The 14,416-nt window shown below is 44.2% G+C and overlaps 1 protein-coding gene and 1 long non-coding RNA gene across 4 annotated transcripts; one reads left to right on the top strand and one right to left on the bottom strand.

Annotated features, from left to right (window-relative positions):
- The first annotated feature begins 2,062 nt into the window (after positions 1–2,062).
- On the top strand, positions 2,063–2,471 carry LOC103655876 (uncharacterized). Its single transcript, XR_004857932.1, has 2 exons — positions 2,063–2,185; positions 2,278–2,471. It is a non-coding gene; the product is annotated as an uncharacterized lncRNA (long non-coding RNA).
- Positions 2,472–8,717: 6,246 nt separating this feature from the next.
- Positions 8,718–14,201, bottom strand: LOC100279911 (uncharacterized). 3 transcript variants are annotated; one of them, XM_008678905.3, is made up of 5 exons: positions 13,254–14,201; positions 11,373–13,091; positions 10,782–11,073; positions 9,753–10,062; positions 8,718–9,332 (listed from the first exon to the last, which is right to left on the bottom strand). In XM_008678905.3, the coding sequence occupies exons 1-5, from the start codon at positions 13,382–13,384 to the stop codon at positions 9,112–9,114; spliced, it is 2,673 nt and encodes an 890-aa protein (XP_008677127.1). In that variant the 5' UTR covers positions 13,385–14,201; the 3' UTR covers positions 8,718–9,111.
- Between the last annotated feature and the right edge of the window lie 215 nt (positions 14,202–14,416).

Raw genomic sequence — 14,416 nt, 5'->3', positions numbered from 1 at the left:
GTTGTTTGCAACGATACTGGTTTACTGCGAGCCAAATGATGTGGCCGAATTGTGGCAGAGACACCTTGACACAATGTCCGAGGATTATCATCGTATTACTCAGAGCAAAACTCATTTGCAGCAGCTGGTCTTGATTGACATTAGAAACATGTTGCAGTCAATGGGTAAAGACATAAAGACATTCCCTCTCCCTGCTATCATCGATAGATATGACGATTCACAAGGTATTGATAGAGAGATTTACGAGGAGGAAAGTATCGAGGCGACGACAGAAGATGTTGCTTTGCACGAAACCCTAAATGAGGAGCAGAAGTCTGCCTATGAAAAGATCTTATCTGTTGTTGACACCAGTAATGGCGGTATGTTCTTTGTGGATGGGCCTGGTGGGACTGGAAAGACTTATCTGTATAAGGCATTGCTTGCGGTGCTACGTAGTCAGGGCAAGATTGCAGTTGCAACAGCTACATCTGGGGTTGCGGCTTCCATAATGCCTGGTGGGAGAACTGCCCATTCACGCTTCAAGATACCACTTACTATTGATGATGGTGCTATATGTACCTTCACGAAACAAAGTGGGACATCAAAGTTGCTACAGAAAGCGTCGCTCATTATTTGGGACGAGGCATCAATGGCTAAGCGACAATCAATTGAAGCGTTGGACAACAGCATGCGTGATATCATGGGACGCCCTGGTCTGCCCTTTGGTGGGAAGACTATTGTGTTTGGGGGAGATTTCAGACAAGTACTCCCTGTTGTACGTAAGGGGTCAAGGGCTCAGATAGTTGCTGCCTCTCTACGGAGTTCTTACCTATGGGAATCAATGTGCCACCTAAAGCTTGTTCGCAACATGAGAGCAAAGAGCGACCCATGGTTTGCAGAATATTTGTTGCGTGTCGGTGGTGGAACTGAGGAAGTGAACAACGATGGTGATGTTCGTCTTCCAGATGAGGTATGTGTGTCATATACCGGTGATGACCACGACCTTGACAGATTGATAGATGACATTTACCCCAGTCTAAACGAAAACATGTCTAATACAAGCTACATCACTTCAAGAGCAATATTGACTACTCGGAACGACTGGGTGGATATGATAAATATGAGGATGATCGATCGTTTCCAACGGGAGCAGATGATGTACCATAGCTTTGACACCGCGATGGACGATCCTAATAACTATTATCCATCAGAATTCCTAAACACGCTGAGTCCTAATGGACTACCCCCGCACGTTCTGAAGCTCAAAATTGGGTGCCCAATCATGTTACTTAGGAATATAGACCCTGCTAACGGACTTTGCAACGGTACACGGCTGGTGGTACGTGGTTTCCAAAAAAATAGTATCGATGCTGAAATTGTCCTTGGTCAGCATGCTGGAATGCGGGTTTTCTTGCCTCGTATACCCCTGTGCCCTTCTGATGACGAGATGTTCCCTTTCCATTTTAAAAGGAAGCAGTTTCCAGTAAGACTAAGTTTCGCCATGACTGTTAACAAGTCTCAGGGACAGACGATTCCTAATGTTGCTGTGTACTTGCCCGAACCAGTGTTCTCTCATGGCCAGCTATATGTTGCTCTCTCAAGGGCCACAACTCGATTGAATGTGAAGGTACTTGTAATTCCAGTCACTGATGATAAAATGAAGAAGGGGGTGCAAAAGAAGTCAACAATAAATGGCGTAACATACACAAAGAATATTGTCTATAAGGAGGTCCTTACGACGTAGCTGGACTGTGAATTTATTTCTTTTGGTATAATGTATGTGAACTCGGCCAACACTGTATGTGAACACTATATTTCTAAAGATGTGTGTGCTGGTATCGGATATCGTGAGCATCTTGCAGAACATGTGCGCGTTCGTGCGAGCGGCCTCATGGCGACGCCGTCCTATTTTATATCATATTTTATATCATTTGATTTGCAATATTAATTTTTCATTATTATGTTATCACTAATGCATGTAAAATTGTTTAGCTGGTTATAGTAGAAACATTTGAATCGTGTTTCAAATAATACATAGTAACAATGATTATAGGTTTTTGTCTCCTGTGGATGGATTCTAAAGAGGAAAATGTTGCACTTACAATCATCCAAAGAGATAATACATTATCTATAGATGAATCTCTACTAATGTCCTTGTCTCATAACAAGCCAAAAAAATCGGTGACTACTACAATAGTTCCGAAAGGTATGATAACTTCCATACTATCGTCTGCATCAATTTGTATTGTTTTTATTGCAAGTGATTCATGTTTGATCTCATGACTGTTTCGTTCGTAGATTATATTTGCACGCAGGGTGATCTTGCACTCATCGATTGGATTAAAGAAATCCCTTGTGAACCAAGGGTAGAAGTCGTGCTTATTGATGATGCTTTTGTGGAAAGGAAGTGGATGGAATGCCTATTTCAACCGGACGCATATCTAGGTGATGAGGTAATTCATGATAATTCAACTAGCTAGGAGCACCACACTTCCAAGATACTCACCCTGGTATTTTAAACCATAACTTACATACTTGCAGGTGATAGACTGTTACATAAATTTAATAAAAGCTCAAGAGCATCTAAAATGCCGATCTGGAGGTCGTGTACACATAGAAAATGCTTTTCAGTTCAACTTTCTAAAGCGAGACGGTGATGTTGAAACTAAAACAGATGAGTTATATCCAAGTAAAGACATGGCACAAATATCTAGCGCTGAAAGAAGAGTTTTACTTTATCTAGACCATGACATGGTAAATACGAGATTGCAATCTACACGGTTAGTGTTTACATGTATTATTATGCAATATTTATAATTGACTTGTAGGTGTTTATTCCAATAAATATTCGAGAAATGCACTGGTATCTTGCTGTGATCAATGCAAGAAATATGGAGATACAAGTGCTCGACTCACTTGGTACATCATCCGGTCGCAATGACCTCATTGCCACTGTGAGTTTATACAAACTCAACAATTACGAATCCCTTATTAACTTAAACTCTCAACTTCTAATTCTATGTTTTTATAATAATAATAAAGATAAAAGGACTCCAAAGACAAATTGATATGGTATCTCAGCGTAAGGAGTTAACAGATCATAGGTGGCCAGACCTCCGAGTTGCTTCTTGGCCACTTAAAGAAATAGAAATGGAATATGCAAAGCAAACAGATAGGTACACCATATATTCTTATGTGTTGCTATTAATATTCATTGCTGTTAATCTTGACATTTTATCATCTGGTTGATGTAGCTCCTCGTGTGGCCTCTTTCTACTAAACTATATCGAGTACTGGACAGGGGATGAACTATCTGATAATTTTACCCAGGTATATTATTACTACTATGACATTACATGTGGCTATAACATGAATATCTGTTTGCTGTCTTATGTTATTATTATGTCAATCCAATTGATACATATAATTGCTAAATAAATTGTTTCTTATTTGCAGGACGACATGTCACACTTTAGGAAAAAATTGGCTGCTATATTACTATCCTCAGATATAAACAAGAGAAAGGGGTGTCCGTTATACAAGTATGACAAAGAAGTCGATGCTGGATGCTCCTCTGATGTTCAGATATTAGATAGTCCCACAAATCCTAAGAAGAGGAAACTACCTTGTGTATCTGAAGAAAACAAAGTATTGATGGAAGATGGTGATGGCCCCATCACTCAAGCAGACTTAGAAAGGTGGTTTGTTCATGATTGGGATAAAAGAACTCCTATAAAAATCCCGACCGATGAGTGCACTAATGAGTTTTTACTGAGTGGCCTTTCCACAAAGGACATGCCAGTGACCAAAGCCGATTTAATAGATGTTCTATGTGATTACATCATGACAATCCAAGATGATACGACATTAGAGTAAGTGCTCATTGTTTTATCTATTTTATATGTACCAACTACGTAAAGTTTTGATATATACTTTTGTCATGTTGCATTACAGGATGACATGGGTGCGAAGTTTCAACCCTTTTAAGATAGAAATATCTGTCAAAGACCTGCAAAACGTATTAAGGGTAAATCTAGATATGACTCTAAAATGCTTTGACATGGCTGTTCGATTGTTGGCCATTAAAGAGTCACATATGTCGAAAGATGAAATGATAAAGGATAAAAAACATTATATGGACATGCGCTTCTGGGTAAGTTTGTTTCCAATCAATAATGTAGTAATATATTGTATCTATACATATAATCCTAATGTGGACATGTATATATATTTATCTAGAGAATGGTTGGTTTTGGTAAACTTGCAAAGTACCATCAGGATCCTACAACAGAAGAGTTAGCCAAAACACTCGACTGTTGGCCTTCATTGAACTATTATATCACTGGTTGTAAATATGTAAGTATGTGTTCATTTCGAATGTATTTATAAAAGGCACTTCGTTGCAATCCTAATGACTGGTATTTTGTAGGTTCTTATGCCATGGAAATTCAACGGATGCTACGCACTTTTCATAATCGATCATGGTAAAAAGCACGTAACTTTTATGGACTTTACACCCACTGAAGATTGGTGTAAACACATGCCATACAAGAGGTTTGCAGAAGCAATTATCATGGCCTCTAAGAAATATAAGATTGCCTACAATAAGAAACGTTCTGGATGGGCACATGATATTTTTAAGTGGGAACATACAATTCGGTCTGGTCTTCCATTGGACTTAAAAGGGTATTTTCTTAATACCATATTCTCAACAGTTTAAATTTTTTCTATGATAACCATTGTATATAATATAGTTGGCCAAACATTATTCTGTAGGGTTAATACAAGCTACTTCGTTCTACAAGCTATGGTCATGTGGGGGAGTGGTAGACGAATGGAATTTAATAGGGTGAGTGGAGTACGTTTGGTTCATGTTTAAACATACATTTCAGTTACATAATATAAATTTGACGTATTGTTCTCTTATGTCTTTGTGTGTAGGATACAAAGATTCTTCGAAGGAACTTTGTAATTGATCTATTAAGTTACGAGGAGAATTCATGCCGCTATGCTATCCCTCCAAACATACAACAACGACTTATTAGTATCGCTAAAAAAGATTAGATTAATGTACGGTTGTCGACATATTTGACTATTATTAGAAATTGTAAGACAAGTTGATTCCTGCAATACCGATGGTGCATCAACAATATGCGTGTAGAACTACATATTTTCCATGTCTTCTTTTTCTCGTGTATTATTTTTTAAGTCCGAAGAACATCTGCCATGATATACACTTTCTTGTGCAGACCACTTTTTTGTGTGATTGCAATTGCAACTATATTGCCTTTTCGTCCTGTGGAGAGGTTAGTCCACCTAATGTTTTCAGGTCCCAGTGAATGCACAGGCAGTGGCTTTGTTTTCTTTCCTAAACATTATAACACATTTGTAACCTTTTTCTATAATATTATAACACATTTGTACATGAGTTATTGTGATATTTTATCTTCCCGTTGCAACGCACGGGCATCCACCTAGTAACACATATTTGTACATAATTTGCTGTACGTTCCACCGTTGCAACACACGGGCACTCACCTAGTCTTATATGAATTAATTAGACAATCAGTCCGGTTATCAATGGTTCCGGACCACGAATCCCGTGCTGCTGTACGATGGTTGAGCAAGTTGCTGCCCAAACTCCACAACAGAGTATTCTTGACGTTTTCGACATTTGGCGAGCGGCAGTTGTGCACATGAGAGAGCCAGCAAAAGGCCTCCAACTTTTGTCATTTGTGGTTTGCCTGGATGGTTACACCAATATCGCCTAGTTGACGACGCAGCTTGGCTTGTTTCCCATTTTCAGTTTGTGCTGGAGATCATGGTGTGATAGGACATGCATGGGACGATGGTATTTGTCGAGATTGTTGTTCGGCAAACCAACGAAAATATTGTGAACGATTAGACCAAAACAAAAGATGCGAGGTACTACTACAAATTAAAGCATGACTAGTCGGTTACCCATGCGTTGCGACCGCTCACAACAATATCAACATAAATTATCTACTAAAAAGATCTTAAGATTTTTTATTGATTGTCTCCGTTCTCCGCATAATATTTTTTATGAACGCATGAGTACCATAGGCAGCAAATCAGAGACCCCCATCACTCGCCTCCCACACTTCCAAGGTTTCGTAGAGCAGGAGGGGAAGGGAAGAGGCGGACATACATGTTCGTTGCTGGAGAAGGACACGACGAAGACCTGGGCATCTGGAGACGACATAGGTAGTATACCGCTAGATATATAGGGTGAGAGCATGCAAACGGAGAAAGAACCCCAGGCGGAGCAGATCAAAACCGAGAAGCACCCGCATCAGACGTCAATCTGAGAAGGGCAAGTGAATGCGAGTGTCTTCCCAACCCTGGACCCGCCGAAGCGACACAACACCACTACCAACTCCGTAGCATATGTAGACTGCTGCCACGCTACGGGCCTTGGTTGTCCAATGTCTCAGACCTGGACTCCTCATCACTAAGATAACCTAAGTGTGGCTGGTGCCACCATGTCCTCCTCGACGGCACGTACGGAGAAAGGCCAGGAGCATGACCGACTCGCCCCGTACCCGTGTCAACGAGTGTCGATCGGCTCGCGGTTGCGACGTGGGCGAGGGCAGCAGGTTGGGGTGGAAGAACAGGGCGAAGGCCGGGAAGACAAACGGGACGTCCGACGATGGTGAAAACGATGGTGCGCGCATGATGTGAAATGTCCTCGTGGACATGCAACAGCCACTGCGCGAGTCGGTGTCGGGCCTGGTGTCGGACAAATACGGGGAGGAGGCGTATGCTCCTATGCCCTCTAACGAGAATGGGGTGGCCCGGAGGTGGAGGCATGAGGGGAGAGAGAAAAGAAGTAGAATGGCGAACGAGGTGGTGGCAACTGAGGCGGGGACCATCATTATCGTGCGGAGGTATAGATGGCCAAAAGGACTGTATCTGCCGAGCCGGCCCGAGGCACGACCCATTTAATAGCGTCTGGGCCAACCTGGCACGAGCGTCGTGCGGTTCTTGGGTCGTAGCCTCGGCCCATAATGCTGGCCCGGCCCGATACGATTATTTTTTATTTTACAAAAAATCATATATACATATGTACAATTTATATTCAATATTATAAACACCTGAGCATGATGTTCTACTGGTTAGATAGCTTCGTCTAGTGTCTTCCACCCTTCTTCCATCAGGGTGTAGGTTTCAAACTCCACCTCCTACACCGCTTTTTAACATTTTTACGTTAGTGCTTTAAATATAGTAGAGAGTAGAGATAAGCCAAGGTGTTTTGGCACGGTTGGAGCTCTGTTTTCAATAATAGAACCGTCCTAGCTAGCATTCTTTAGCCGAGAGGAATGGATTCGTCCCCTGTCACTAGCTTGTTTGATAAAAGTGATTCAGTCGTCAAACAAAATGGACCAATTCTAACATCTTCTTCGGCTACTATTTAATATTTTACGCTGAGTTAATTTAGAAAAATGTAGAGACTTTTTTGTAAAAGTATAACGTAAGACGACCGTAAAACCTGGTGCCTTAAATATAATAGCGAGTAGAGATAGCCAAGGTGTTTTGGCACCGTTCGAGCTCTGTTTTCAATAATAGAGCCGTCCTAGCTAGTATTCTTTAGCCGAGAGGAATGGATTCGTCCCTGTCACTAGCTTGTTTGATAGAAGTGATTCAGTCGTCAAACAAAATGGACCAATATCTAACATCTTCTTCGGCTACTGTTTTTGTACTAGGACCCGTGGCACAGTCTTTTCATCCTTCTCTCTACTCCACTAGCCCGGACCATCGCCACGCCCACCTACGACTGCGTCAGCGCCACTCGTGTCGTCCCACCGGCTCTGGCATTCCCCTCACCCGTACCCCATGCAGCTCTGACTAGAGATAACAATAGGGATCTGATCTTCGATTCCCGGCAGGGAATTCCCCTATTAAAAAACGGGTATGAGATTAATTTAGTCTCCGCAGGGATCTAAATGGAAAAATTTAATCCTCATCGGGTTCGCGAGGATGGGGACGGAGAACCGTCCCCGTGCCCCGTGTACCCGTCCCACGAAACTATTTTATCCAAGTTAGTCAATTACTTGTTAAAATTATAGTAAGAACTCAATGCATGGCATTTATAAAATAGAAAACTAAACTTTAAAGTAGATATCTCTTATAATTTTCGATCTTGTTTGTTAAATTTGTATTAATTTAATACAATCAATTTAAATTTATCTTTAAATATTATACTTCTAGCGGGGACAGATTCTCCACGGGGTTCCCCACGGGAATAAATTCCTCGATGGGGACGGGATGGGAGAAAAAGCTCTCACATGAGCGTTCGCGGGGACAGGTATGGAAAGCCATTCTTAGACGGGAAAATCCCAATTGCCATCACTAGCTCTTACGGATGCAAGCACGCCACCAAGTGCTGCTCATCATCGTGGGTAAAAAGGAATCCTACGATTTGTCCCGTTCCCGTCACTCGGGAACTGGAACGTTCCGATTCCACTATTCATGGACCATTCAGCCTCAGAAAGTGATGCCCTGTCCCCCGTCCTCTGCCATTGACCATTCATTTTCAGAGGGTGTTGTGATTGTTGTTTGTCAGCCGTTGCTCTCCTCCAATCTTCACCCCCAATGAGTGCAATAATGACTGCATGCTAATCCTGACCGACGGGTAGTATAGTAATAGTAGTAGCAAGAAAGAACGCTCCAGCTAATCAACAGCCAAAAGCACATACCTGCACATGTGCAATCAATCATTCAGTGGCCAGCAAGTTGCCTGCAGGCTTGACAAAAGCTTCCATTCATCATTTTTCCCCCATTGCATTTACATACAGAAGGTACAGTCAAAACTTCTTGATTCTGGCAGCACGGGCCACGTGGCGGGTACAATTAGGAGGCTTAATCACAGTCGACAACAATAATTTACTAAGGGAAAGGCTATATGGCAAACAACATATCTAACTAGGCACACAAGGAATGTAGGTGTTTGGTTTGCAAGGGGAGGGAGCCAGGGAGGGACCTAAAGTGGCTTTTCTACTATCCTTACATTGACATGCTGTGTATGGTACAAAACATACACTGGTATGGCGGGGGGTTGGCTATGAGGGGCTTCCTATCACGTCCTGTATGTACACCATGGCGGCGCTCCGCTCATGGTTCCTGGCTGTTCACCCGGTGGTGCAGCTCCAGCATCTCCTGGTGGTTGGGGTCCACCAGGAGGGCCGCGCGGCAGTCCCGGAGGGCGCTCGAGATGTCGCCGATGTGCTCGTGGAAGGCCGCGCGCAGGTGGAGCAGGTTCAGGTCCGCCTTGAAGGCGATCGCCCTGGTCAGCTCCGCGACGGCCTCTTTCTCCTTGTGGTTGTCCATCAGCACTGCGCGCCAATAATCGAGTTAGGAACGAGTCCGCGTCAGCAAAGCAGGAAACAGAAAAACAAGGAACGGGTGAGCTAATTCGTGGGCTGGATGCAAATATATTATGGTTGTTACACCTACTGATAGAAAATTGAACGTAGGCAGCGGCAGGCTACATACATTGACTTCTCACCAGCTTTTATGTTAGGAACCATGGTAGTTGGTTCGTTAAAGTAGCACCAACCACTTGGGAGTTGAGCACACATGAGCTACATCCATTAACAATTAATAAACTACCGTGTCAAGAATTTTTATATTCTAAGTTTCAACCTGCTTTGAATCTGGTGGGGCTAGGATCACATCACGTCCTAGCTTTGTCGTATTAAAAGTATAAGAAACTAGATATGCCATGCAGCAGGAAGCGGGCAAACGGCACTTACCAGCAGCACGGTATCTGTAGGGGTAGACTCGCAGAGGGTCGAGTTTGGTGACCATCTGCAAGTCCGTTTTCGTCAGCTCCCGCTCGCAGTACTCAGATCTCTTCTCGTATGCCGACGCGTTGTTCCTGGCCTTCTCTATCAGCTTGGTCATTTCATCATACGCACCGACTCTGTTGTTCCGAAGGAAATGAACCCTCGCAAGGCCTTGGTGCGCTCTGGTGTGGCCGATCTTTAGGGCGTTAATGTAGCATTCAGCTGCCAGGTCAAGCTTCCCACAATCCACATAAACACTTCCAAGGTTGTTTAGAGCCTGCAAGATGTCAGATAATTATCAGTAAGTTGCAGTTATGCACATCTCAAAATAGACTGATGAAGGGACATAAACAGCGCAGTTTCACAAGTTCATGTAATTTTTTCTATAAAAAAACTTTCTTTTGATTAGCCATTGAGAGGAGTGGTCCATTTATCTGTAAGGTTAAAGTGAAAATTCGCAGAAATGGTCATGGTATCGGATGTTCTAACTTAGTTAACAGGCCAACTAATTGGTAGTAAATAAAATTAAACATAGTGTACCCAAGAATCCAGCCGATCGGTTGCCATGTTATGAGGAACAGGACAACCATTTTTAAGACTGAGTGTCAATTCTCAAACTTAATGCAACAATGGTCAATCAATTAATAGGACATCTTAACTTCCAAACAAAATTTAGCGACGCCTGGCAGTGGAACAAATGCATAGGTGAAGAATGAAAGCAATAGGAAGAATCTAAGACCCCTCACTGCCCCAAAAAAGTGACTACTCAACAAATGTAGCAATAAATTTCCACTTCATATTTTCCAAGGAGAATGATGAAAGTCTAGGGAAAATTTAATAGTTGCAACTACATTCCTGTCTTTCGTACAAGATGTCTTAAATCCCAACATATGCAGCATGTCAAGGAAGAAAAAGGACAAGCGGCTCCAGATCACTCATGGTCCATTTAGCTAAGTGAAATTCAGGAAATGATGTGGAGGGGAAAAGAACTCTTACTTGACCCTTCCGAAGTCTATCTGAGGGACACCGCAATGCATCTTCTAGAAGTGATACAACTGTTGCTGTGGTCGAAGGATCAAGACTCGAATCAGCCAAAGCATAAGCTTTCAGAAAAAATGCCTCAAATGACCGTTGTATTGCAATTGATGCTTCCGCTTTCTGCAGTCCTTCCTCGCAGTGGCCAGTATCATACAATATCCATCCTTCATAGACAAGCCTTTCATGATCACTTGCAGCATGCTCACGAGCAAGCTGCAAACTCCTCATTGCCGCCTCAGGACAGTTTAATCTGGTAAGGCAAAATAAAATCATATCAATCCTAACATCCCAAATAGCAATATCATATGACATGCAGCAAGTTAGCACTTAGCACAGAAGACATGTGCAAACATGCTGACAAGACAAACATGTAAAAACATTCCAGCTTTCAGACACATGATACTAGTAGGTGGAAGACATGCCAAGACGCCAAGTTGCCAAACCATGTGCAACAGCATGAGCATCTACTATGACCAGTATTGTGTTACTCTATAATACTGGACTAGGCTAACTATTCTTCTAAGCAATAACGTAAATCAATTTATTTACCTGAGAAGAAGCAAAGATTGTCTAAAGTACAAAACTCCTTTGGCAGTCTCTGACTCCAGCATTTGATATATAACAGAGAGGGACCCTATATCATCCACAGACGACCAGCGATCATAAAGTTGCATCCAACAGTCAGCAGGTGTCCACTGCTCTACATTCTCTAGCACTAGCATTCGCAGCTGCTTGGCAGCAACCCGGCCACCAATCATACGATAATCTGGGGCAAGAGTGAGGATTGCCTGCACGTCACATAAGGCAGCCCTATAATCCTCAAGGGCAAGGTAGCAACAGAACCTTAGTTCTAAGCACTCCAGCACCAGTTTAAATCCAAGGATCCGGTTTATCTCCATCAATGCAGCTTCAACACTTTGCCTTTTCATCAAAGATGCAGCTCGAAACATATAGGGATATGTAAGGGTAGGGTCCAACTCAGTAGCCTTGTTAAGATTTTCTAACTTGTTATCACCATCCAAATAGAGTGCTCTCTCTTGATACATCCATCCAAGAGGCCACCGAGATGACATCACAGAGTCTAGCAACTTGAGAGCAAAATGCTTATTACCCCTCAGAGAGGCCAATCTAGCCAAACCCACTAACGAATAAAGATGGCCAGCAGAAAAGGCAGCATTGAACAAGCACTCAGATTCAGGGTAATCTTTCCTTAAAAATCTGGTGCATGCCAGCTGATGTAAGGCCAGCTGCTTCTGCCTAGAATCTGATGCCGACTCTACCAGTTTTTCCAAGAAACTCACAGTGACATCCGATGTTGGGTTGGTACTCACGGAGACTTCACTGAGAAGGCAATATAGGGAGAAAGATGCATTGCCAACCATTGTCAATCTCTGTGCCTTATTTGCAGAGGAGAATATCCTAACCACTTGTTCATCATTCAAGCACTCTGGAAGCTCATTCAAGAGCACTTGTAAGCATGAAGCAGCAAGAATGGAACAGCCCAGCTCAAGAGCACACTCCATGAAATCTATAGCATCTTGCCTTGAAGAGATGAAAGAAGCAAGCTTTCGCTCACAGGCATCCTTGAGGCCCTTGCAGCAAAACTTATTGGCAAAATCAAGCATCTCCAAGATAGCATCTGCTGACAAATAAGGTAGTCTTCCTGATAGGCTGAATTTACTGATTGCCCTCATGCCAATAGGGGAGATACCATTTCTAGACATGTCAATGACCTCCAGATAGGATTCCCTAAATCCACCGTTAAGCATTGCATACAGTGGAGTTGACAGAGCTGCAAGTTTCCGTCGATCGCATGCAATCATATCATCTCTTATCCGGAAATGAACCACCGCAGAACCCCGAAACTCATCAGACTCATCATCATCATCATCATAGTTCATCATGTGTGACCCAGTGGAGACTTGCGACACAAAATCCAGCAGCCTGAACTCCTGTGAGCACTTGCAGCACGAGCTGAGCAGGTCGGAGATTGCCTCCTCCCCTTTCTTCTCGTACTTGAGCCACGCCCCAAAGATGAGCTTCTCGTGTATGGTGCTCGCCTTCTCCCACGCAGACTGGAGGCTCCTCCGTGACAGCTTGGCCTCCCCAAGGCCGCGGAAGACCTGGAACTGGAGCAGGTACAGGCAGGACTTCTCGTCAGGAGGGCAGGACTCCAGCTCCTCGTGTATCTGAGCCAGTATGTCGACATAGTTCGCGGGCTTGAAGTACGGAAGCACTGCCGGCTCCGGCATCTTCATCAATGCCTCTCTGCGACACAGACAAAAGAGGATGAACATCTCAATCCGCCAATTTTGCATAGCCAAATCAATATTGGTACCTAAAAAACCGAGTTTTGCGCAACACAATTGAGGCATAAACGAGCACATCTTGAGATAACAGGCTGGGAACAAGCGACGGACGGGAGCTTACATGGAGGAGCCGGCGGCGGCATGGCCGGAGAACTTGGAGAGCTTCCCCCTCTCGAGGGGCAGCCATGAGTGGGGCGCGCAGTGGAGCTTGGTCTCCTTGCAGGCCGACTCGGAGAAGAAGAGCTTCCTCATGGCACATACCACGGCAGGGGCCCAAATCAGGACTCCCCTCTACTTGTTCCTCTCGAGTCCACTCAAATCCTCGCCATAGGGGGGCAAATCAGCCCCGAATTCGCTAGGAACGCCGCAAATCAAACACCGGGCGGCGAGATTCGGAGCCCAAGAAGGCAAGAATTCCGGAGCGGCGCGCCACGAGGAGGCGGCGGCTTTGGACTTCCAAGCCCCAGTCGAGCTCCCGAGCAGCCGTCGGAACCCGGCCCCAACCACCGACCGCTAGGGGTGAGGCACCAATCTGCAGCTAGAGAGAGAGCCGGGGCGGGGGCGGATAGAGAGAGGTGGAGAGAGAAACCAAAGGCGCCGGCTTTAATGGCACGACACGGCCCAGCGGGGCGCAGCAAGAGGCCAAGCGGGGAAGTAACCACTCCGCCACCCGAGCGCCCACCCCCAACAACACCTCGCAACCAAATCCAACCCAACCCAACCGGGGACCAGGGTACGGAAAAGCGGGCGGGCAGGCAGGCGGCCCCCGCCTTGAACGAATCCACCAGCAGCACGGGGAGAGCGGGTGCGACACCCCCCCCCCCCCCCCAAGATTTGCTCGTTCCGCTCTGCTCTCTGCTCTCGCTGCTGCGGCGGGAGGAAGGGAATAGGAGACGGGTGGAGGGAGGACGAGGAGCAGGCGGGCGCGGATGCAGGGGGGAACGGAATTGCTAGGAATCCAAAGCCCAGTCTATGGATGGCAATGGGTTTGAAACAGGGGATGGCAATGGATGGGGTTTAGGTTGAGTGGAGCAAAAACTCACTCTATCCATGAAGAATGTTAAAACCGCCATGATCGTATTCATAGGTGTAATTTAAAACCTGCACCTAAACTTGTTGGGCTTATGAGTCACCCGTGAGTTTTACTTAGCAATTAAGTAGCAGCAATAGTTAAGTTATATGTCTGAATTTTAAGCATTTTCACATTGAGCAGTAACAAATCATATCATGAATCATTATCCAAGTTATGTATTCAAAATAATTAATATTATATCTTAATTATCT

The sequence above is a fragment of the Zea mays genome, chromosome 4, assembly GCF_902167145.1.
Source record: "Zea mays cultivar B73 chromosome 4, Zm-B73-REFERENCE-NAM-5.0, whole genome shotgun sequence".
In the NCBI taxonomy this organism is placed as follows: domain Eukaryota; kingdom Viridiplantae; phylum Streptophyta; class Magnoliopsida; order Poales; family Poaceae; genus Zea; species Zea mays.
The sequence above is the reverse complement of the archived record's forward strand: the minus strand, read 5'-3'. Positions and strand labels throughout refer to the sequence as shown.

Excerpts from the sequence above, each read along its gene's own strand:
- LOC100279911 (XM_008678905.3), bottom strand. The coding sequence starts at position 13,384 with ATGAGGAAGCTCTTCTTCTCCGAGTCGGCCTGCAAGGAGACCAAGCTC. Across the intron at positions 11,074-11,372 it reads CAATCTTTGCTTCTTCTCAG|ATTAAACTGTCCTGAGGCGG; the intron begins GTAAATAAATTG and ends TTGCCTTACCAG. Across the intron at positions 10,063-10,781 it reads ATAGACTTCGGAAGGGTCAA|GCTCTAAACAACCTTGGAAG; the intron begins GTAAGAGTTCTT and ends GACATCTTGCAG.